At 30.3% G+C, this 27,137-nt stretch overlaps 2 protein-coding genes across 3 annotated transcripts; one reads left to right on the top strand and one right to left on the bottom strand.

The window, feature by feature from the left end:
- Positions 1-46: 46 nt before the first annotated feature.
- LOC134712013 (zinc transporter ZIP9-like) lies at positions 47-16,821 on the bottom strand. The gene is made up of 7 exons (XM_063573094.1): positions 16,630-16,821; positions 11,524-11,629; positions 11,038-11,232; positions 10,240-10,320; positions 8,525-8,610; positions 7,157-7,291; positions 47-6,475 (listed from the first exon to the last, which is right to left on the bottom strand). The coding sequence occupies exons 1-7, from the start codon at positions 16,723-16,725 to the stop codon at positions 6,230-6,232; spliced, it is 945 nt and encodes a 314-aa protein (XP_063429164.1). The 5' UTR covers positions 16,726-16,821; the 3' UTR covers positions 47-6,229.
- Positions 16,809-27,137, top strand: LOC134712014 (enhancer of rudimentary homolog). 2 transcript variants are annotated; one of them, XM_063573097.1, is made up of 5 exons: positions 16,809-16,951; positions 22,826-22,913; positions 23,361-23,481; positions 25,632-25,721; positions 25,927-27,137. In XM_063573097.1, exons 1-4 carry the CDS (start codon positions 16,949-16,951, stop codon positions 25,717-25,719), a joined length of 300 nt encoding a protein of 99 aa, XP_063429167.1. In that variant the 5' UTR covers positions 16,809-16,948; the 3' UTR covers positions 25,720-25,721; positions 25,927-27,137. The 2 variants fall into 2 exon arrangements, with proteins under 2 accessions (XP_063429167.1, XP_063429166.1); XM_063573096.1 differs by lacking the exon at positions 25,632-25,721.

The following is a 27,137-nucleotide window of genomic DNA, read 5'->3' as shown; positions in this document are numbered from 1 at the left end:
TTCAATGAAACATAGCCACATAAACGTGATAAAAAGAATAATTCAATATCTTTGGAAGACAAAACATTTTATTTAATCTACCATTAAATTAATAATTACATCTTGTACATTTAACAATATAAATAACCACAGACAATGGAAACTCCATCACAGCTATCACACCATTCGTCATATGCAAAAATGAGGAACTTTGATAAACAAAAAAAATTGAATCTTACTGCCACAATGGTTACATATAGATAATGTAACATATGTTAAGCTGACAATCATTTTAGCTAAGTATTGCATGATCAAACTAACTCGTTAAAAAATACCACAAGCACAGCTTTATTAACACATTAATATAAATCAACCAAAAATGCAACACTTGTCAATATGAAAGTAAGCAACAATCATCCACTATGTTCTACTACACTCACCCCTGCATTTATACTTAATGCTCATAAAGTCAATCCTCTCAAATAGATAGAAAGTGTAATTTTTATATATCCCTAGAACTTTGTTGTGGGGGTAAGAAAAGGGAAAACAAAAAATATTCAACTTACACATAAAATTGAAAAAAGTAATAATATGTAATAGAATTGTAATTTTATGTAATAAATGTAATAGAATTGTAAGAGATGTAGCAGAAATGTAATAGTATGTGATATAATTTGCCACAGAGAGACAGCAGCCAATAACAAAATAAGACATAAGTATTGAAAAGAGATCAGGGGTGCACACATCAATGAGACAGCAATCAGATGATACAATAAAATCAAAATATGTTTAGGTCAATATCAAGTGTTAAACCACATACAAGTGTCTATTATAAATGAAGTCAAGTTCTAAATAGCACAATCAGGACCAGCTGTGAACAGATTTAAATATTATTCTTTTTGACTCAAGTATTGATGAAAGCAGAATTTTTAAATAAAATGTCTTTATAAGCTCAAAAACAATGCTGATGTTTCATTGACCTGCAAGTTAATAATTTGACCTCTATTCAATGTAACCTCTTAGCTAGAGAGGGAGTATGCATGTACTAGGCTTGTTTATCTATCAAAAGGAAAAGAATGTCAAAATTGAAAGTGAAACAAGGGTGAACCAATAGGCTGATTTCCTCAATCCATATAAAAACATTCTTATACAGGTAAAATATGGGTAACATACTTTTTTTACCTATAACATGTAATCAGGCAGACCTAAGAAAATCAATTACATGTGCTCACTCTCTATTTATACCTCTATTTATGTTTCAATTCAGGTTATAGGACCACTGGCAGTTTTCAGAAGTCATCCCAATAGTTAATAAGAGAATAAAATTGAGAAATGAAATGGGGAATGTGTCAATGTCTAGACTAGAATATATATAATGCTGATACATCTAATCAAGTCCATGAATTGTAAATTGTTTATTTTTGACGCTTTGTTATTTGAATATAAGTTTTAGTATGTAATAAATCAAATATGAGAAATTAAGTTAAACCAGTGAACATAAATTTGACAGCTAATGCCCTTTAAAGGATCATTCTAAAATAAACCTTAAAACTTCTGAACCAAACTTCTGTACTGTAAAACAAACTAACACTAGAGATTGCATAGCAATACATTACATTTCCATACTTTTAAGTTCCTATCAATCACAATATTTTTCTTATATAAATATATATATACATATAAACCAAAAAAAAACAAGAAAAATAAAATATAGTAAAATCAAATGATAGTTTTTTTTATAAATCATACATCAGATTGATTATACTTACAGTTGATAATACTTGCACAATTTACTCTATCATTTTAATATCATTCATAATATACAAATATCATATGATATTTAAAATACCCTCCATAAGATAGACACTTAGGAAAACACAGTTCTTTTCTAAGATCCAAAACTTAAAATGAACAGTCAATTCAGGTCAAGATTATACAAGTTGACTATCAGCTAGATGTTACACTAATGATTCCTTGAACTGACAAACAAAATGGTGAAAATGGAATCATTTCATACTAGAATTAAAAAATCACATCAAAAAATTTAAAATGACAGGAAAATGTAATATCTTAGGTTTCCATAATTAACAGCACCCTCATTGATGTAGAAATACAATTTCCTGTCAACTACACATACAAAATGTATTGTTGTCCTGTCTTCCAAATTATTGTTTATTATTGAATAATTATAGATGCATAATTTATATGCATTGATCTGATAAGAAACAAAAATATTGTAGAAAATCAAAATTTTACATACAATGAAATTAACTGCTGAATAAATATATCTATTCAATTATACATGTTTTCGCTAGGAATTATAATATGACAAGAAGAGTTGTTAAGAATTATCCCAACAGATAGTGAAAATTCATGGAACTCTTTTCTATGTCATTTTTCTTGAAATACATGAACAAAATTAAATTGCTTTCATTAATAAACAAAATCGTTAACCTTTCAGTTTCATACATAAGGAATGTTTAAATACTGTGTTGATAGATATATGCAGTGGAAGCCACTTTTGTGATGTATTTATCATTTGAATACAAATTTGAAGCATTTTCAACTTACTATTCTTCACATACATTTTCAAAGCTAATGAACATATCATGTAACAAAAAAATCTAAAGCAGGTTTATTAAATACCCAAAGATCATCAAAAACAAGTGAGAACCACAGCAGGAATGTGAATAAGATGCACATAACAATAAAACTGCACACAAAAAATAAACTTATTAATGATAAAATTTTAGAAATTTGTTTAGGCAACATTATTTTTACTATCAATATTTTATATAAAAAAAGCATCTTACTTTTCGACCAAAACTTATCTCTTATCTATCTTATCTTATCAGCTTACACTAAAATATGAGATTGAGGCAGTGAACAAGACATGTCACAACAAAGGTAATCTAACATACACATAGAATCACTCCAGGTTTTGATTTATAAGACATCAAGACCTTTATAATAATGGGTATAAGATTAAAGAGACTAAATAACTCTGTGACTAATAAAACCATTTATAATCATTCTTAAGTTAAAAAGGTTTATACTAGAAAAGCTGTAGTCAGCAAATGTGAAAACAATTTGTAAAATTGTGTCATTATTTTAGTAGTGATCCCAATTTCCTTTTGCTAGAAAAAAAATCCTTTTTTAGTCATATCAAGTGAAATACACTTTTTTCAATATTTGTTCTTGTTAACTATATAATGTTTAGAAATATTTGTTACATATTTGGGGTTTTAACTTTTTCAGATAATGTGGGTTTATAAAATGAACGAAAGGAGAGGTCGATATAAAAATAAGATGTGGTATGATTACCAATGAGACAACTCTTCACAAGTGACTAAATGAGTCAAATAATACAAAAATAAACAACTGTAGGTCAGCAACATTGGTGGATCCAGGGGAGGGGGCCTGGGGCCCTTTTTGATGGAAAAATTTGTTTGATTATATAGGGAATCACTGAAGCATGACTGGAGCAGGCCCCCTCTTAGGTCAGTCAGCGGGCCCCCACCCCCTTATGAAAAGTTCTGGATCCACCACTGAGTCAAATGTTGGAGAATACTATAAAAAGTGGGTTACCCCAAAAACAACACAAAATAAAATAATACATCTAAAGATCTACAAAGATAGACTAGTGTTCAATTTCAGTATAATATGATATGGAATTCTTCATCACTGATCATTGTAAATTGTTAGATCTTAATCATTTAAACATAAAATTACAAGATTTCATATAGATGTGTGTAAATATAAATTAACCCTCACCAAAACAATAACAGTATGCTAGTTATGCAGATTACAAAAAAATACAATTGTCAATCTTTTTTAAAGGAGGTAAAAATCAGGAATTTAATATATATTTTTTTGTTAAATGAAGTTGTTTGAGCTAAAGAGTCTGTTCCTTTTGCAGCAAAGATTGGGAGAAATAAGCAAAACTTCCTTCATAACTCAACATTATTCAAGTTCTAAACCTGACAAGTAGAATGAAGAAAAATATGATATGTTATTTATTTTTGATCCAGTATAAATCATATCTGAATAATGTTAACATCATAAAACAAAATTTTAGAGAAAAGGAACTGTCAGAGTAATATATTAATAATGTGTTGAACCCTATCATACATGGTAGAATATATTATTTATATTGACATGTTTTTCTTCCTGACAATTTCAATTCAATCAGACAAGAAGTAGTTATATAGTTTTTAAGTTTGTCTATTTATCAAGGTTTAAAATGCTGATACCTGCAGTGGTTGATAGATAGATTCTATATTGTTACATTTGATAACAATGAATATAAGTACTCCATTTTTCTAAATCATACACAATGTAAAATGTCTGATATATATTACAATAGGTACCCTGGTCACAAGCATTCTCTGATGGGTCAAATCACACAATCATGATACAGCAATTTCTATTTTTTTTATCAACTTTCTAATTATAAAAAGACATAGTCTATGAAGTAAGTACTAAATAAATTGGTATAATTATATGCAATTTTTGTTTTTTGCTAAAATCTTAAGTGATAGAAAGACTGGTAAAGAAAGAAGAACATATAGATATAGGAAGATGTGGTGTGAGTGCCAATGAGACAACTCTCCATCCAAGTAACAATTTAAAAAGTAAACCATTATAGATTAAAGTACGGCCTTCAACACGGAGTCTTGGCTCACACCGAACAACAAGCTATAAAGGGCCCCAAAATTACTAGTGTAAAACCATTTAATATACTTGTTTTTGTTTATATAATTCCTATATGTTATTCAAAAATTGAACAAATGGACAAAGTGAACAAGAAATTTTGTTATACATGAGAAACAAAACCAAACAACAAAAAACACTAAAATGTTCCTACTTCCCTCTATATCTTTATTGATTTGACAACTTCTTATATAAATTGCAGTAACATTGGAGAAATAATTCAACTCCTCCTTCAGTTTTTTTTAATATAACCTCATTCATTTATTCATATGAAGCATATTTACTTTCCTTGTCCAAAGAAAATACAAATTTTATAACTACATGACCTGTGTCTGAAAATGTTCTATAACCCATGTTATACATGTTTTTGTTTAAAAAAAAAAAAAAAGGTATAAACCACAAACAACAATCTACACAATATGACTTAAATAAGTTATAATAAAACAAATGGAACTTGTCTTTTATGGCAAGATATTATATGTTTATTAATGCCTTAAAATAAAAAGTTTTCCGCCTATGAAAATATTTAGCTGTTGAAATCAAAGATAACTTTTTCACATAACTTAGATTTTGTTTTTTTAATTTTGAAATGCTTTTTCACATTCAGTTAATCATATTACAAACTATATTTTTTGGTAGGAAATATTGTAAATCATAAATATTAAATATGTGACGGAGAAACTTACTAACATAGGCGTAGATGCAACAATCTTTTTAAACTGAAAACTGAAACTTAAAATATAACTAATAATGGGTGAAGATTGTCTTGAACAAGGTGAATAAAATCCCTATTTTGCATTTTTCTTATGTCCTGTTTTTATCAGAAGTTAAATTGTATAACAATCAGGACTTGTCAGTAGGCCTGATTTAATCAATTTCAGTAAAAACAAATTTAAATTTACGGATCAATGAATAATTTTTATTTCAGTCTGGCAGACAGTTAAAACACCACAGAAACAAACAAAAAACACTCAAAAAAGTAAGATCTGAAGAGATTAAATTCTTTTCTCTAATTCTATGGAAAATTATCCCTTTTCGAACCCATTGTATAAAAAAATTTAATCAACGTGTGGTTGCTGGTGATCTCAAAAGATCATTGGATGATTTTAAGGGTCATGACCTTTTTAGCTAACTAGATGAAGCAAAATTTGACAACAGGTGTTAATGAAATTGACAACTTCGTGCAATGTGAAAGGCACTCGAAGGGGATTTTCGGTTAACAAAAAAAGAAAATGTCTTTTTAATCATTAGAGAAACAGATTCTTACATAGTTACTCATGGATTATCGGATTTATCCAATCTTGATAGTTAAATTATAAATTTTAAAGTCCTCGCCGAGGCGGCTCGGACTTTAAAATTGATAATTTAACTATCTCGATTGGATAAATCCGATAATCCACTGGTATCAATGTAAGAATCTATATTTACACATCTTTGAGATATGATATATCAATCGTTGTAATATACAGCCTCTATCTGACAAACTCTTATCAATATCGTGTGAGATATTTTTAATACAATATATTAAAACAAATCTTCAGTGCTTGTGGCCTAGAGATAAAATAACAGGAAGAATAGCCCCTACAACAATAGCTACAAGTTCTACATTTTTAAATCCTTTATGTTCATGGATGACTATGGTCCCATCAGGGTTGGTATGTTTGACTTGTCCAGATGATACTTCTGGTAGAACATGGACTGTAGCCACATATAAAAAGGTCCCAGCACTAAATAACATAGCTATGCCTGTTGTTTTAACATCTGTGAAAGACTCAGCACTTTTCTGTAATGACAAAAAATATTGACATACATTATTAGGTTCAAGTCAAGATAATGGGAACAATAGTCAGCTGTGTGCCTTTTAAGTCACTGGTTTGGTTATATATAAGCATACTATAAACTGTTTATTTCGGTAAATACTTCAGTTGTGTTTAGCCCTTGTAACTTTACTCACCACAATTTATTTTGCATGATTCATAACCTTATCTGGATAGTGTTGGATAGTTGACTCATTGGCATTCCTACCACATCACCTTGTTTTATTTTATTAAAAAAAATCCAAGTCTGATGTATCCCCAACAATTTTTATATTGATGTTATTTTTAAATGTTGGAAGGTGAAGAAAATTAGTCTATTAAAAATAATATTAATTCTAGGCCTATTCGTCTATTTTTTTCATGCATGTTAAGGATTAGACTAGCTAGTTAGCCATTAATTTCAATTTCAAGTATAGGTGTATTTATTATCAACGAATAATTTTTATTTCTTTGAAATTCAGTTTTCATTTTCTTTTCTTATAAAAATGATAGACACTTGTTTTATCAACTCTTTTAATCAGCTTGGATCTTTTAATATGTTTGAAACAAATTGTATCCTGTTATTTTTCAAATGATTTCATAATGTACCACATATTTGTTACAACTCTTTATCAAACTATCTTTTACATGCATTATATTATACTGACCTGACTTAAACATATAAATGTTACAATTGCCATCAATGGAGCAGCAATAGAAAACACAAACAAATGCTTCTTAATTCTAGGTCTGTCAAAGCCTTCATGCAGCAGGAAAGATACTAAACCAAAGGCTGCAGGTGCCTGTAAAAAGAAATAGTATTTTACAATGACTAAGAAGTCTGATTACCTATCACTGTCAAATAATTGATATAGAATTTGAATTACAAAAAATGTTTTATGCATTTAAACAAATTATTACAAGAGAAAGAGGCAGGTAGGTTGTCTGATCTTTTCAAAATATTATGTATATAGATTGATAAAGTTGCTAGTCAGAAAATGAGTCAACCAGCTAGCATGGAAAATATCTCAAAACTCAAAATGTCTCATATAGAAAACATATTATATATAGATCTTTTATTTTGTCTCAAGCAGCTGATGCCATCATATATCATATATAGATAAACAAACAATTAAAGATTGCATATTTTGGCGTAAATATTGATTCCCTTATAGGGTCTTTGGCATGACACAGGTTATGTTCTTCTCATATATGTTATGATGGTATGAAACTAAACCCCTCACGGGAAGGATTGAGCCTGATATTCATATGATGAAATCATATTCTTTCAATCAGTTTAATTGAAGTCTGGAGCTGGCATGTCAGTTAAATGCTAGTAGTCTATTGTTATTTATGTATTAGTGTCATTTTGTTTATTTTCTTTGGTTACATCTTCTGACATCAGACTCAGACTTCTCTTGAATTGAATTTTAAATGTGCGTATTGTTATGCATTTACTTTTCTACATTGGCTAGAGGTATAGGGAGAGGGTTGAGATATCATAAACATGTTTAACCCTGCCGCATTTTTGCGCCTGTCCCAAGTCAGGAGCCTCTGGCCTTTGTTAGTCTTGGATTATTTTAATTTTAGTTTCTTGTGTACAATTTGGAAATTAGTATGGTGTTCATTATCACTGAACTAGTATATATTTGTTTAGGGGCCAGCTAAAAGATGCCTAAGGGTGTGGGAATTTCTCGCTACATTGAAGACCTGTTGGTGACCTTCTGCTGTTGTTTTTTCTATGGTCGGGATGTTGTCTCTTTGACACATTCGCCATTTCCATTCTCAATTTTATTTGAAAGTACGTCTGATCTCTAGACTGTATTCATGGAAAAATAACAAAGCTTTTAAAATAAAAGATGTGTGTAGTACATTTTGCTGGGACACAAGTCATACAACTTTTTACATATTTTAACTTCTTTTTCTCTTCATCAACATAAAAAGGCAGTATAAAGTATCAAGGATAGAAGTCAAACACCATTATTTATCTATAAACTCCATAAATTGTTTGTCAGAAACAAAATAAATACACTTACCTTGTGTAACATGATAGCTACAAATACTATAATTGTAAGTGATGAATGATTTAACATAACAGCTGCACCTAATGCTACTCCATCAGCTAAAAATAGAAAATCAAGTCTAATAAGTTAAACTAAAAAATAAAGATATTCATAGTATCGCTTGATATCAACTCGAGTTATTTAATTTTAAGAAAATAATTAATGAGCCTTCAGCAAGTTAATCATTACTATCTAAATTAAATAACGAGAGTTGATATAAAGCAATATCAATTTTTTACAAGTTGATTTACCTATTTCTCTTATGGTCAATTCAACAGTCTCAAGGTGTTAAATAAGAATTTCCCCTTAATGTTGATCTATTTTTTTGCATTCCAGTATGTTGTCATATAAATCCTTTTCCAGTGTCAAACTTTAAAATAGACATTTTAAGACTTTTTGTATGCTTCAGAATGTAATAAAATTTGACAAAAAGAAGATTGTCAGGTGATAAATGTGTGAGTATTTTGTATATTATTGAAGAAATCACCATGTTGCCATGGATGAAATGTACATCGTCTTGACCTTTGAAAGTCATCAGTGACTAAACAAATAGCCAATGGAAATGCTGTAATATTTTCTTGTGATACTCGATAAGCCAATCAAATTAAAGCAGAGTTTCATATCACTTTTTCGTATCACACTTCCAGAAGTATGCTACGAGAAATATCTATTTATGCAATAAATAGATAATAGAACACAACCATAAGAGAATGCTTACTACTGATACCCATGCTATAAGTATTTAGTAAATAGGAACTAAATATTGTATCACATAGTTGCCATGAAGAATTTACATCGTCTTAACCTTTGAAAGTCATCATTGACTAAACAAAATAGCAAATGGAAATGCTCCTTGATTTTTTATATGTCGCCGATTGTGTAAGAAACAATAAGCATTTGGTTAACAAAATATTAAGGATTGTGGATCTGAAAACAAAGCTCAAGCTAGGTTTTTTAAGTTTTACATTTTATTGCTAAATTTGGATCTGATTTGTAGTTCCTAAGACAAATGTTTCAACAAAATTTCATACAGGACTGTTAAGTGTAAGAAGTATTTGTTCACCAGAAAATTGAATCTTGATGAATCTGGAAATGTATTACAGAGTATAGTATACTGACTTGAAGTGTTATAACAAATTTCAGGGAGCTCTGATTTATAGATCTGAGAAAAATGCAACCAAAATTATATGGACATTAACACAAAATCAAAAAGACAGACATGTACACAGAGATTTTCAATAGGTTAAAATATAATAAGATTTTAATCAAAGCTTGTGCCATATGTTGCACTTGTTTCTAAATAGAAAGCCATATTTGTACACTTTTATATTACAGTAATCATCTAGTTCCTGTCTTCTGAAGCATGAACATTGTATGTTTCAACATCTTTATCTTATAATCTCTATTGTAAATAGGGTGAAATACTCCTTGTAAATTATAATTTCTTTACTTAAATAAAATATTGATTTCTATATTTATATTTTCATCACAAAAACTGTACTTGACAGGAAAATCTTTTGATCTTTATGATTTTGAGATGGTACAGTGTGTAAGTTATTGACAGAAAAACATCTGCTATCGCTTCCTATAAACATTAATCAATATTTTATTTATAAGTAAAGAAGTTATCTAAAATATAATTTTCCAACATATTGATTAAATGATAAAATCTACAAAATGAAAAATACCTGCAGCATGGACAACAAGCCCAAGGGTAGCTGTTATTTTATTTCTGTTTTGTTGTACTATTGTATCTGGTGACTCTGGGTCTGAAAAAAATTTAAAAAAAAATTTTCTACAAAACAATATGAATCTTTATCTTAATATTTACTTAAATCCTGTTGGTTAACTGTAAAGGGATAGTCTTTTTCTTAATGAGCTGCCTCAATGCAGACAGTTTGATCCAAATGAAAAATTAAAAATTCATATCTCTCTCATAGTTACAAACAAAAGTGAGCCAACGCCTTGTGAATCAGTAGTACAGTATATTTTCATAAAATTTAGTAAAAAATAAATTGAAGGATTAAAAGATTTGCACATCGAACAGCAAGCTATAAAGGGCCTAAAAATGACAAGTGTAAACCATTCAAACAAGAAAACCAACCGTCTAATAAATATGAAAAACAATAAATGATAAACACTTATGAACCACATCAAGAAACTACAATCACTGAACATCATGTTCATATGTTTGCTTTTAAATATTATACAATTATTAAATTACTAAAAACAAAAGACGTGGCTTTTAACCAATAAAATTTTTTTTTAAATCCAGGTTTCAAAACTGATTTACTTTCTCAGTTAATCTGCCAGAATAATCTCTATGCTATCTGTTACTAATTTCTACTTTGTGTTCATAGAAATAGTTTTATTATTAATTTGGATTTGACTTAATTAACTTTTCTCACTAGTGGACACAAGTTTATATGATTTTTAAGATGTCCAATAAACATATACAATAAGTATGTGTATAAATTATGACATACCTGATGAACCATGCATATGTGATCCTCCTATTTGGTCTACCAACAACATAAATATAAATCCTATTACCAAGGTAACGCCAATTATCGAATGATTATCTTCCATTCCATGGCTGTGATGGTCATGTGATGAACCAGCCTCATGTTTATGTTCTGTAGCCTCTTTTTCAGTCGAAGAATGCTCATGATCGTGGTGACCTACAAATAATCTTGAACAATCAAAAGATTTTCTTGATACATGTTCGTTATATTTGCATTAAAAAGTTACAGACATGGAAGAGCTGGACAAGTAGGATCTATCTTCATAATGGGATAAATTTTTTGTGCAACAATGTTTCAAAATATGTTATTTATATTTTACTGGCCATTGGGTTTCACTGTAAAATAAATATTTCTTATCTAAAAGCATTATTTAGCCTTGTTGATGAATACATGTAGATTGAAAAAAAACCAAAATAACCACAATAATCACATTTTTTATCTACCAACCTGGACCAGCACTATACATAGCATGTATTCCCTCTGGTATAATGACAGCTAAAGCTGTTCCTACCAGTAGACCTGCACCAAATACTGTCACTAGTTTCAGCTTCTCCTACAAAACAATATATTTGTCAATATGGTTGATTTCCAAATGTTAATAAATGTCTAATTTATTGGAACCAAATGAAAGTTTACCACAGAGTCGTCTGCTCTTGACCAAGGTATTCAAACTTTTGCAAGTTTACATGTACCATTGAATCAATACAATAGCTATTGTTCTCTGTGTAGTTTATTCACTTTGACATTTAAATTTCTTCTAGGAGAAATCTATCACTCATTGATTAATTTGCCTGACCAAAAGAATATCTTCTTTGATGATTGAAATACATGTATAAACTCACATAAACTGCATGTGATACAGTACTTATTCAATATCAATAATATATTTTCGATCAGTTCAATATCAGCACTGATTTATTGATAAAAAGTTTATTTCTGATTTTTTTTTTAATACTGCATGCATTAATGTTTCAAAGAATTTACATGTTTTTTGTAGTTGTTCAGTTATAAAGAATACACTTACGAAGGACAAACATAGGAAACCTTTCAGACTTCAGTATTTACATTTCTTTTCAGACAGATTCAAACCTCTAATTTAAAAGTAGTCCAAATCATTGTGACATCTTATATTTTTTTTTTGCTTATTTTTGGGCTTTGATGTCAATTTTATTGTGATTTCTGTAGTATATTTTGATTGTTCTCTGGTATTCTGTGGTAAAAAGATGCTCTGTGACTGTATGAAAAGGTTTCAGGTACGTTTACGCCCAATACACTGTCACATCCTCCTTTGGTCACCCCTAAGTCTGTTCAAACCCTACATCATTGTACATGCTGTCATCCAATTTTATTCAAATTCCAGATTAAAACTTGAGGAATTATTAAATGATTTTTATTTTTTTTTTATTAATTTGATGATTAATTATCTAATATTAATTATATATGATTACTGCTAATTGATATTTGTACACAGCTAAATTGATTTTATTGTTTTGTGTTTGAAAATCATGATTGTTGATTTTAATAAGTTACTTTGATGTAATGTACTTAGCTTGGTATGAGTAAAAACAATGCACTGAACAAATTATGCTTAAAATTTCTTCAACCCTAAAAATAATGTTGGAACGTCATTTTGTCTTGAAACATGTAAATCAAAGAGCTGAAAGCTCTGAAGAAAAATGACGCCACTGTCTCTAATATTGGGATAGTTTTTATGCAAGTCTTGATTTTCACATGCCGTAATTAGTTTAACAATGCAACATGTCTCGTAAGCATATAATTGATATTCGTATATGTGTGTGTGTGAAGTGAAGGTGCCAACTGGCTGGTTTTTTTTTAAAGACAAATGAATAGGTCAAGACTACCTGAATTGTACAAATAAATACCGTAGAAAGGCTTCTATATTTCTCACTGGTACATAGGCTGAATCCGGGTCCGTTCGCGCCCATTCACGTTTGCGCCAACTCATGTTCGCCCCCTTTCACTTTCACACCCTACATGTTCGCAACTAATCTTAATTGGTTTTGTGTTTAATAACTCTGTAAGCAAGTGTTTTCTTATAAGTATAATTGTTGTCATTGTCTCAAAATAAAGTGAGACAGCATTTTTTTTTTGTGTTGAATAAATCTTAATCATGTTTTGGATAGTGTATTGTTAAAGATAATAATAACCCTTTCTAAATAAAGTGGTATTTTGTCAACGTTTTATTTAGCGTTGAATAACTCTTAATCATGTTTTGGTTAGTGTATTGCTATACTTTGTTTCATTGACCTCTTTCATAATGAAGTGAGATTCTGACTATTTATTTTTCTGTGTGTTGAATAAATTTTATCATGTTTTGGTTATAATAGTGGATTGCTATATTTTGGTTCCTATATTTTTTTGTTTCGTTGTTTCAGATCAAAGGGCTTAAAAACAATTATCTTTTGTGTTTTTCCTTTAAAATCTTCAATGTTTTACTCATACCAAGCTATAAATACATTCAGAATTTACACCAAAGCAATTTAAAACAACAATCATGATTTTCCAATTATTCAACTTGAATTTGAATTAAAATTGGGCGCGAATGAGTAGAGTGCGAACGGACCTTGGGTGTGAACGTGCGAGGTGCGAAAGTGTATTGGGCGCAAACAGACCTGATACCACATAGTCTGAACCCCCTTCTCCCACAAAATATGAAGTAAATTAAAAACAAATTGTTCAGAGAACAATTGAAGTCTTTCCACTAGAAAAGATCTATTTTTATATTGAAATATGAAAAATCAGTTTAAAATGTTAGTTCCTATGGCTTTATTACGTCCTATTAACCTCTGACCTTGACCTCAATTTCAAGGTCACAAACCATGGACCTTGAATCAAAATATCCTAGGTCTTTAATATGTTTGGTTAATGAGTACTACCACTTGACGCGTAATTTTAAATGTAAGATGGACAAAAACTCCCTTTTATTGTATGCGCAGCCTTTCAACCAAAATATACAAGTAAGGACATGTCGCAACTAATAATTTATGAAAAATTATTTGTCAAAATGTCATACAGTATTTGAAAAGAAGTGAAAATAAGCCAAAATCAAAATTTATATGACCTTGACCTTTGACATTGACCTCATTTTCATTTTTAGTACCAATGACCTCATGAAGACCCTAGGTCTCTATCAGTTATGGTTTACCAGTTGAAATGCATATCGCTTGAATCAAATGAAAAAGGGGGAATAACTCTCATATGGAGTCCCCATAGAGCTATGGTTCAAACGAATATTCTTATCCTAAATATGTAACGAGCAATTTGGTAAAATAAAATCTTTTACGGTTACGAAGGAGAGGTGGCCACAAGAAAAACAGTGTTGGGGAGATAACTCTTACAACGTAATGTATTTTGTTATAATTACATTTGATATATGTTTCATTATAATACTTTATTCTGATTGGCTAACTGCACATCACATGTTATTCCTCAAGCAATTGCATCACTCAATAAAACTTTTCATTCATGATAACACGTGGTCCCACAATAAAGTGCACAGATGAATTGAATAAAAAAGTTATAAAATTCGTGTTTTCATGATCCTAGCTAAAAAAAGTAATTATAAGTATTGAATGTTTCTTTTTGTAACCTCATAGGGTTGCAAAAGGGTTGACCGTGTGCACATTTTTAGAATGAAGCGCTTACACTTACGCGCTTCATACAAAAAGTACTTCGGTCAACGCTTTTACACCTCAATGAATTTACAAAAAAAAGCATTCAATACTTAAATGCAGTTGTAAATTTTTAAAGCAAAAAGAGTTAATACTAACTTTCACTTTTTTGGATGTTCATGTACATTTTGTATGTATTTATTTTTCTCAACTACATGAATTTTTTGGTGTATTTTTAATGATATATATGAGTAGTCCAAATAATTATTACGTCTGGCAAGGCTTTTTAAATTTTATTCTGGGACACCTTCCTATGACCACAAGGCTATGTTAATTTTTTTCTGGGACGCCTTCTTAGGAAGCCTTCCTACGAACGTTTTAGGAAGGTGTCCCAGAAAAAAATAAAATAGCCTTGTCAGACGTCATTATTATTTGGACTAATACATGAGATATTGGATATTTTTCTGCATTATTTAACCAGTTGAGTCTTTTACAGGATTGTTTGTTTAATGCTGTTTAAACATTACTGAAAAAAAAACAAACTTAAATTTGCTAATTATTTGGCATGAAAGTTTGATTTATTGAAAGGGACTCATAGTTTTCCATTTAATTTTAATAATTGTCTAATGGTTAAAACAATAGCTTCGTTGTTTACTTTTATACACATCAACATATTCACTTTGGTTTCGTTGTTTACCTTATATTCACTATGTACTTGGTAACAGTTATTAATTAATTGAATAGAAAATATTATAATAAATATTATTGGAAGCCGAATTGACGTCAAATAGGTGCCGATTTGACTAGATGCCAATTTAACCAGGTGCCGACTTGACTTGTACGTTTCAATTCCTCTGCTATCGTTTGCGGTATTTTCTTGAGAAAACCTATTTTCCATCATCAAAGAGGAGAAGAAACTGCTTGAAATGATTCCCGAACGCTTCATGATTGTTAAAATAAGTTTAATTCACTCAAAAAACAATTTTAAACTTGCGATGTTTAAACAGGAAGTTTCAAAAGCACGTGTAAAAGAAGAAATTAACCGGTGAGAGTGGAAATCCGTACACAACATATATCACTTTAGTACGACTTTTAAAGCAAAACAGTTTCATCCTTTTGTAAAACAGTCTTTAATATACCTATCACATTAATGTTTGAAGGGTCTTAAGCTTATTCAAACCATATAAGTCGGTATGAAACAACAAAACGGAATGATAATAACCGATTACGTTTTGTAGTTTACAAAATTCTGGACTGGTTCCTGTCAAACTACAACACTTTGTTCGACTGTAGTGGAATACAAACAGAAACCAGTTAGTTTGTAAACTGGTTCCTGGCTGATTACTACACAATGCTCATGCATAATGATAACACAAGCACATTCCAGTTTGTATTGAAATTAGTAAATACGAAACCAAGCGCGGTAGGCAGAGAAATCAGGTCGGCAGTTATGGAACAATGACTGCGTCATTTTCCAAAAAAAAATCAAAGCAATACACTAACCAAAACATGATAAAGATTTTAAAAAATAAAAAAGGGCACGAACAGTTTTTGGTTGGGAAAGTGTAGGGTGCGAAAGTGAAATATGTTTGAACAAGAATGGGCTCGAACATGCTTTCTGGCTAACAGACCCGGATTTGTATGAAAAGTTTTTTTGTTTTTTTTTTACAAAATGTAAATAGGATGTTGTTATCCATGGCTTTTACTGTCTCCAACAGCAGTCACCACACAGTTGTTATGACACACTTCTTTTTTGTAGTGATTTATTGTAAAACGGGATATTATAAAATCATGAAGCTTTGAAATTAGTCTTTTTTTCATATAATTTGACTTGGCTACAGTTTTTGTACCTAAGATTATCTGTCAGCTGTTCTCTGAAAAAAATTTATAAAAGAGTTAATGACAATATGTGGAAAGTAACCTCTGAAAATGTGATTGCAAGTGGTATCAGTCCTGACATGTAACAACCAATCAACATAGCAAGACAGAGTAAAAGCAGTGTCCATATTTCATCCATTTCTTGACGTTTTCTTTGATCAGAACATAACAAATCGGAAAGTCGTGTCAGATATTAAAATCAAAGTCGATTTATACCGCTGAAGAGTGAACGTTTATACTGTTTCAATAAACGTTCCAAGGACCTCATATTTTGTTAAGAAAAATCAAAAGAGCTTCCGATAAATTAACCGCGCCATCTTGGATGCTGAAAGAAGCGTGTGGAAGTCCAATAATCATTGAAAATGGTAATTTTGCCTTAAAGAAAAAAGCTAAAACAATTTCCCAAAGATGCTTTATCCCAACATCAATATAATTTTACATATTAACCTGACTTTGTGATAACGAAAGTGTTTGGCACCCCTGTACAACTGAGTTGACTGTTGTGTATAGTCCTGCATTTTGTTTTGGTGCAGACACAAGTGGTGGGATGACCCATTTATCAGTGCTCCAAAAAATCCCATTTAAAAAAAGAGATGAATTTTTCAATGATTGTTGACAGACACAATATAATATAAAAAATGAAGATGTGTTATGATTGCCAATGAGAGAACTCTGCCCAAGACCAAATGACTCAGTAATTAACAACTACGGCCTTCAACAATGAGCAAAACATATACCTCATAGTCAGCTTGAAAAGGCCCTGAAATGACAAATGTAAAACAATTTCGAACAAGAAAACTAAAGACCTTTTTTATGTACATAAAATGAATGATAACAAATATTTAGCATATCAACAAACGACTCCTGTCTTGGGACCGTCATATATACTGCAGCTGTGCTATTTGAGCAGTCAAATTGCATTGACCGTATATCATCTTGTTTCTGACGTTGACAATGTGTTTCCTTGAGTTTTATTTATCACGTCAATAAAACATACTGGTTTGCGGAAAATTTAACGTCATCCGCTTCAAATTAAGAAATAATGTATTTTACCCAAAATACTTCTTTTATAAGAGTTGCAGTATATAAAGAATAACCATACATTGTCTCGAAATAGCAATCTGTTATTTGTACTCAGCTCGAAACAGGTAGAAATGCTGGGCACAGCCTAGCTTTCTACCTGTTTCTAAGCCTTGTTCAAATAACATTGATATTTCGAGACAATGTATGGTTATTCTATATACATACTGAATGTGGCAGGTTAAACATGTTAGTGAGATCTTATCCCTAACCTTGGACAGTGGTGTAACAGTTCAACATAAGTCTAATAACTAACTGTAAAAATTAATTGAAAAAGGCTTAACTCATCAGATGGATACCAATAGAAATACACAAATGTACATGCAGGGCTCACGCTACCAGGCGACTTGGGCGAAGAAGTCGCTTTCCCGACCGTTACTTCGCTTTCCTCGACCCCCAAAAGCGAAGACAAGTCGCCCTGTTGTTTACGATACTCGCTTTCAGTTGCTTCCGTCATCGGACATTTTCAATTTTTACCAAGTTGTTGAAACATCAACTTTTTATTGATAATTAAAGAAATTCAGACTTATATACCTATATGGAGTTATTTTCTTTCAGAACGTCAGGTCATTCTTTTTCAGAATCAACCCGGACGATACCATGTTTCAATGGTATATGCTCCAAGGCATAAAATAATGACCTGTGTAAGGTCATTATTTCCCTTGATAAACATGCAATCTATGATTTAATTCAAAATTTTATTCGTCAGGGCTCGACATTACCGTTTGTCCGATTGTCCGGGACAAGTGGAAATAGGTGTCGGGCAAGTAGATTCATCATACTACTTGTCCGATGGGACAAGTGAAAAAATCTATGTCAGATGTTAATAGATCAAATTCAAGACTTATACATTCTTAAAAATATGAATGATTGTTTTATTGATCATACAAAATGAAATAAATATTCATTGATTGAACCAGAGACATATAAACTTGTATATTATGTCTCTGATTGAATGTATTTGAACATGCTGGTAGCCATTGACCAGGGAAAAATAAGTAAGGGGAAGGAAACCAAATGTAAATGTTTTTTTTTAGTATAAGCCTCTTGAATTAGGAGCACCTCCATATGCATGATATGGAGTTTTACCTTAACTTTAAAATTTTAAATCAAAGTTTGTATCATTTGATTTTGCTTTTAGGCATAACATTAAATTAAAAAAGGTATTATTTAATAAGATCTATATGTTAAAATAATAAGTTAAGATGGAAAAATTAGATAAAATCTAAAAAAGCTATTTTTTTCTAAAATGTTTTATGTACTTCATGATCATATATCAATGTATGTAAAAATCAAGACAAATTGTAAAATCTTGTTTGGCACCATCAATAAATTAAAAATGTTTATTTGCAAACAAGGTGCCAGGTATATTTAAACCATACCACCACTTCAGAATGAATATAGGTCCATGAATAGAAGAACCTAGTGGTATGGGAAGAGATATGATTTAATGAACGACACATGATAGTGACAATGTGTTAGAGAGCTCAGTCTTGCAAATAAGCCTTCAGTCTGAAATGATAAAATGAATTTTGATGTAGTATTCATATAACATAACAAAATGCTCCCTTTATGGATCTTTATTAGGTACAATCAAAGGGCAAGTGTTATTATTGCATATAACATGTATAATCAATATGGAGAATTTTCAATTATAAATTCGGACAAGTGAGTTATGAGTTCGGACAAGTTGATTTTCTTGCAACTTGTCCGAAGGGACAAGTGAGAAAAAATGATAATGTAGAGGCCTGTTCGTCTTATAGTTTTTTGTTGCCGATTTGGAAATTTATTTTCTAAAGTTCAACCGATGAAAGTTGTAAAAGAAACCGCAGTGTAGTCCCGCAATTTAATTTTAGAAACAAATAACGTGAAGTTTTGTTGATTTATCGCTACATTAAGAAACATTACCATATATGTCAGATGAATTTTAATGTAGACTTTCATAAAATAAATCCAGATTTAACATATTCGTGTGTAAGATTTTGAAAACCTAATTGAGTCAACCTGAATAGGTTGATTGATTTTTGGTTGCTTGTTTAACGTCCAGTGGCAAATATTTCATGCATGTTCAGAACGATACACACTGAATAGGAAATCATGCTGTGACCTACATATATTTAAAATTTATATTCGTCTTCGTGTCAGTTCTTATCTTTTTAAAATTTATGTATATCTTTTACTCAATCAAATGATCAACTACTAAAATAATCTTATGTTCTATTGAATAACATTAACGTAACTCACGAAAGGGTCGGGTGCGAGGGTATATAATTTTATCCTGATTATCTTTTTAAAAAATGTATTGCTATTCGAAAGACAATCTTTCTGAATTTTTCATTCGATTCAAGTAAAATGGTTAAATAAATAACAACTTTTCCGCGATAGAATTAACAAAACAAATAGAAAAAAAAACATATCCCCTCCCCCTTTTCCATTAGCTAAGTGGTACAATAAATAACTTACAATGTGTCTTGTATTTGTCATACACCGTTATCGGATGATAACAATACATTTGTGTCTTACTTCATGCAGTTACAGTAATATTTTTATTGTGTATGGATAACAATTTTTAAAAGGTTTATATCTAAATTATTTAGTGAGTTTTATTTCACATTTTAAATGAGCCGCAGGGCGTATTAAAACCTGAACGCATTAGAAAGGAATATCCCACTTTAGTATTGTCGGTAAAAAACGATACTAAATTTCACAAATCTTTATATAATTAATATTTTTTGACGGTATATAAGTCAGATAATGCATATTTTAAGGTTTTTCTTGTCGTAGAACACACCTCGGGGTGTCAGGATTGTTCAAAGAAAGACCTCCCTCCGGTCGGTCTTTCATTTGATCAATCCTGACACCCCTCGGTGTGTTCTACGACAAGAAAAACCTTTAAATATGCATTATCTATAACTTAAACAATTTATTATCTTAAGAAAAGACGTTGAAGCATTGTTTTTGCAAAGTGTAGCAAGTTATTTGATAAAAATAAAACTTTTTATCACTTCGTGCACTTCCGTAAGTTCCGGTGCTTGTTACTCGAAAATGTACATCAACCTAACTTTCGGCTGCAAAATAAGTTTGTTACTTCATTTAAACGTGATAAAAGTTGCCTCCAGTAAATGTTCAATCCATTTATTGCATTAAAAACGTCATTATCCTTTCCAAATAACTTGTCAAACATCGTTTATTTTTGTAAATTTTCTTGCATTGTCCGCCATTGTTGACCGATTTCTACACTACGGATCGGAAACGGACCAGCTATGACCGAAATCCGTATTTTTACAAAAATTACTACGGATGCACGGATGGAACAGCTGACAGAAGAATATTGATCCCAAAAGGAAAAATTACGAATTCCACGCGCATTATTACACTTTTGGTTACATCTAGATAAAATCATCATTGATTGGTGTATAGAAATCCCAATAATTTATATGGATTGTTGTAAACTATTGTAAAGTTGCTCAACTCTTAGACTATTACACTAATCAGCTAATATCAATATTTTATGGCCCAGCTTACCTTTATATATCTTTTGATGAGAAACACTGAATTTCACACACAAGATAGTTTTTAATTAAATTGCAATTGATATATTATAATTTCTTTACCTTAGCTTTAAAAAAAAATTAAAAACAATTTAGTGCTAGATATTTAGTTGGTAGTTTCTCACAATGACCTTAGTAAATTTTAAACAACTTTTTATTTGAAATGTGACTTTAATTGTATACTTAGTCAGATATGAATTGAACAATATAAAAAGAACATTATTTACAAATGACTGTTTATACTAAAGTGGAAATGCGGTCAAATCTTTTCATCTCATTTCATTCATATATGCCTCTATATATTCTTTAAATTAAAAAAAATAGATGTCAATGTTGATTGAAATCTTTGTTTATTTTGATCTTTCAAAGATGCCATTTTGTAAAATTTATTAGACTGGTTCCGCGGTTAATACAAGGGAAACAATTCATTCAAAAATCGTTAACCAGTTGATCGCGTGATCCGAAGTGAAAAATAAGCAGGAAATTTAAAAAATACGGAAAAAATATAGCGACGCGTTTGTGTGGGATAGGGCTGCGATAAGTGCAATAGGACAGCAGGGAATTGCAATAGCGCTGAAAAGCGCTGTGCTAAAACGGCCTGGGGAGAGCACTGAGGTATTCCAAATAGGTTAAAATCCAAGAAATTTGCACAGCAGGTGCTTCAAAAACATTGCAAATGGCCGACATCCGGTATTTGAAACGAATTACGGATCCGGACTTGGAAAAACCATGATGATTTCCGGATTTCATTTACAATGTAAAAAAAAATCTGACCTACCGACCCTATTTTCCCTGGAAACTCAGATTACTTTTGTTTTAGGCCTAAGTTTATCTAAATGATTGATAAGTTTACCAGGATTCTAAATGTCCAGAAACGGTAAACATTTCTGTAAAAATGAGGATGTGCTATCACGGTAGAAATAAGTTTTCTTTGAGTACCTAACTTTAAAACCAAATCTTTATATTGTAGAAGAATTTAGTAAAGGTTTAAGCAATTTGTGGTAAGGAAATCCCTGGCTTATGGTAATAATTTACCAGTAATACATAGATTACTTTTTTTAAATCTAAAACGTAACAACAGACACAAGCATATTGTTTAATATTAGGTTTTAATAATATACATGTTGTACTTAACAGTAACATTAAAAGTTATTTAGAAAAGTGTGCTGTCACAAGGATTTCTAACAAGCCTCACACCCTCAGCCCTGTAAACAACTTATACATGTTATACCTTGAACAGACACACACTAGAAGATGTTAAGGTGGAAAATACCTTGTAGTTGCCTTTAATCAATACCTTGTCTACAGTGGAATAATCTTACACAGCACCACCAGAACCATCAGTCTATTGTACGCTGATCATATCATTAATAGAGTACCCTGTCAATGTGTGAGACATTGAACGGTTAAAGGGCAAAATGTTTCTCTTGACTTAATGTATTTGACCAAATTCAGTGGAAACAGGGGTTTCAAGTTTAATTTAGTGAACTACATGTACTTACATGAATTCTGAACAGTTTGTGACATTAGTACTAAGTATGTTTACAATGAAACTGTCCTTATTATAGTTATTATATAATTTAATTGAAATAATTATTATGTTTCCAGTCACACACTATCTTATTGGTACAACCAAACAGTCGTCCAGACACAAGAACATACTCAGATTATGAATCATTGAATGAATGTCTAGAAGGTAGGAAGTTTTTGTCTAATAGGTTACATGTATGTACAAATAAACATTTTAATTCATGAATATAAATGTGAACAAGGAACATCTTACAAATAAAATTGTGTATACATGTTAAAAATCTAAATAAAAAATATGAATTGCATACTAAAAATCAGCTCAATATGTGAAGAGTTTTAGGAAAAAAGTCTGTTTAACTGTTAATGAGTTCAACAAATTTTAACCTTAATTTCTGACTAAGAGCTACAGAGGAGAAAAATTTTGAAGCAATTGGAGAAACAAAAATAGCATCTCATTCTATTTCAAATCTAGTGCCACTGTTTATTAAAATTCATGGGTGTAAATTAAAATAAATTTTAAAAAACTGAATGTCTTAGAACTTTTCACAAGTCATAGATTTATTATACTTGATGTCATGTCTGAAAACATTGACTGAAATTTTTTATTTATCAGGAATTTGTAAAATTTATGAAGAACATCTAAAGAGACAGAATCCAGATTGTCCATCCATTACATATGATATAAGTCAGCTGTTCGATTTCATTGACCAACTTACAGATCTTAGCTGTTTAGTGTAAGTGTTCAAATCTTACATTATGTACGTCTGATCCATGTGCATACATAGACAGTTCATACATGTAGGTATACATTTGCATGTAAAACTAAAGAGTTGGGAAGGTGACAAGTAAGAACTAAATAGTGTGTTGCTGTGAATTGTTCTAAATTATTGTTAAGTTGTATGATTTTGTAAATGTTTTATTTAAACTGAATTTTTGATCAAGTTGAATTCGCAAAATTAACACTTATTTTAGAACATCAGAATTGAGTTTTTAAAAAGGGAAAACAAAGAAGAAAAAAATCCTTCAAAGAACTCATGTAAGTCCCAAAGGGAAGCAATTTTTTAACCTATCAAGTCACTTGGAAAGAAAGTGATCTGAGGTAGAATGTGTTTTGCACTCTTTTTCAAGTCAATCCATGTGTTCGTAGATAGATGTTTTTGTGTTCTGTTAAATTGTCCCTTTTAAAATTGTTATGCGATGATGACTGATGTACCCATATTTTGACTATTTTATTAATTTTGACTGTTTTGTTTAACGCATCATGTAAATATAACGGAATTTGATGAGACTGTTATTAAAGAGAGAGGGTTAGCGCTGTAGAACCAGGTTTAATCCACCATTTTCTACATTTGAAAATGCCTGTACCAAGTCAGGAATATGACAGTTCTTGTCTATTCGTTTTTGATGCGTTTTGTTATTTGGTTTTGCCATGTGATTATGGACTTTCCGTATTGATTTTCCTCTGAGTTCAGTATTTTTGTGATTTTACTTTTTTTTTCACATATTAAAATTTTGTTCAACGAGAACACTGGATCAACACTATGACTCTGTTTTCCAGCTTTGATGGATAATCTAGTTTTACTTTTATCAATAGCTATCTTGAAAATTTACCTGTACTTGTAGTGAAGGGAATATGTTTAAAGCAACATTTATGACTTTCAAAAATGAGTGTAAAATAGCAGTTTACAGTAGAAGAATTTACATAAATGAATGATTTTTAAAGGACAAAAGCATGGCAATTGTCAGGACATGGTTTCTCATCAATAGAGGCTGGCAACAATAAATAATGTGATGCTATATTGGTGGGATGTATTGCTTTAAATTTTGTGAAATTATTTGCGTATGAAATGTGTTATGGACCTAATGCTTATATTTCTAGAAACTAGGTGGTTTTTCAAAATTACCTTATTACCATGATGATATAAGAAATTTGTGAAATTTCTTTTGATCTTTCTGTATGATAGTTTTCTGTTTCAAGCTCCAGTGATATGAATTTTTGTCAGTTGATATACAGATTTTAGATTGTTTGCAAACTCAACACAGTTTCTCTGCTACATCTAAGTTTAGGACTATCAACTTGTCCACAAGATTATAACCAAGAAACTTCCTATCTTTTAAAAACCATCTATAAAACATTGATTGATAGACCAATCAAATACCTATTGTATTAAACCATCTTATAGTTTTGTAATGCTTAATGCATATCGTGTAGTTTATATAATATAAATGACCTGGTTCTCAAATGTTGCCAGTTTGATTTTAGCTGGAAACATTTCCCCCATGGTTAGTCTTAAAGTTAAAGGTATATACATTAACAAATAAATTCCCATTGGATTATTACTTATGAGGCATGAAAGATGATCAATTGAGAATTGCTATTGTATGAAGTTAAATATGTATGTTTCATGTTTATTGTAAACCAACTAATATTGTAGAGTAGAAGAATAAAACAATAACTAGTTGTGGACATGTTAAAATTACTATACAAATACAGTGCAAAACAATTCTTAACCTTTGCAAAGTTGTTTAAAATGCATGTAGAAAGGTTCATAATGTGGTATGAGTATACAGTTTTTCATTACTTAATATAAGACCAACCCTCTATCATAAGCATGATTAGAAGAGTATCTGAGAAACAAATATATTTACATGGTACAGTCACATTACTGTGTAGAGCTACTTGCTCCCACGGAGAGAAAACAGCCACTACCTTTCATGACAATATACATACAGTCAATAAAAAATAATACCAGTACTTTCTGATAAGACCAAAAAGATGGCTTAGTGCTAAAACAGTGAATGTTGAACGTAAATTAATAAGTGCATGTACCCTCTTGAAAAATGTTTGACGTGAATGCTTTGTTTACAATATTTATATTTACAGTTTTCAGAAGAATACAGGAAGTTACTCCCCTCACAACAAAGAATGGCTAAAAGAGAAAGTCTACATCTTGTTAAGGAAACAAGCATAAAAGTATGCATTCTCAGTTATTTAAAATATGAATTTACGTTAAAACTTCTTTTAATTATTCTATGAAAATTTATTGGTAACCCAAAGCTGTTCATTGAAAATGATTAAAAATTTGCATACATAGATGTCATTGGATATGGAAACCTTTGGGTTACTATCCTATATAACAGCTTGACAGTGTGAACTTAATTTATATTCTATTTTTCAGGTTCCAAAAGAACTATGGCAGCTATGTTCCACACAATAAAGATTGGTTAAAAGAGAAAATTTATATAATGTTAAGGAAACAAGCAGGGAAGTGAAGAAGATGATAATCATCATTTGTTTCATTGTGTGACTGGGAGGAGAGACTGACTTTGTTATGTTTTTATACATTTTGTTTATGAGAGATTACATAAAGTGTTTTTTTTTTTGTTGATATGCACAAACAAACTTTTCTTACTGAAATGTATTGAAAATGAAGCTTGTTAATTAAATGAAATCTAGGTATTTTTGATTTAGCTAAAAACACTTTTACTGCCTGGTTTCACAGAACATGAATAATAATGGGAACCAGTAGGTATTTCTGTATAATTCAAACTTTGTTACAGTAATAGAAATTAAAACATATTATGTATTGAAATTGTTTGATTTTAAAAAATGACTGTTCTGTTGGAAGGGGTATTATCTATTAGTGGTTTATTTTATGAAGCTTTGTGGGATTCTTTTTGATGTACATGTAGTTCTTCTTTTTTTAGCAAGAAAAAATCTACACAATTGGGAAGCATGTGCACTACTATAGAAAAGGTTTTTGGGACAGTTTATATCTTGATGTTTAGCCTTGGTGGTTGTTGTCAACCATTTATTGTTCAAATCTTTTGAAGAAAACTATGACTGGTTGTGGCTTATTAATATTATATATAAACTGTACATTCTTAATGAAGCATGTTATGATATATAAGATGTTACAAAGAAAAGTTATGATGATATGGTACATTTATATTGCTTTATAGTCACTATTTTAATTTCACCTTAAAACAGTTCCAATTTGGATCTGTAATACACTGTAGCAGATGCATAGCAGTTGTAATTTCTTTTCTGATAATTATTTTACTTTTATAGTATACTTAGCTACTTAAGGTCTTTTTATTAAAAGAGAATCAGAATTTTTTCCAGTATATTATATTTCTACCAATTTAAAATACGTATTGATATACATTATTCCTTTTAATGTACAGCATAATTCTTATGCTGCAAGGATTTATATCCAGTTTAGTTTGTTTTTATTACATAGGATAACTTTTGAATTAGATCATGTGTAAAAGACAAAAATTGAGTTATAAATGCTTAAAACTAATGCCATTGATGATATATGCTTGTTTTTCATTCATATCATAGTCATTTCATTTTGTGAATAAAGTAGCAACATAAAATCAATAA

This window comes from Mytilus trossulus, chromosome 3, assembly GCF_036588685.1.
Source record: "Mytilus trossulus isolate FHL-02 chromosome 3, PNRI_Mtr1.1.1.hap1, whole genome shotgun sequence".
NCBI lineage: Eukaryota > Metazoa > Mollusca > Bivalvia > Mytilida > Mytilidae > Mytilus > Mytilus trossulus.
Note: the sequence above shows the minus strand (reverse complement) of the source record. Positions and strands in the feature narration are given on the sequence as shown.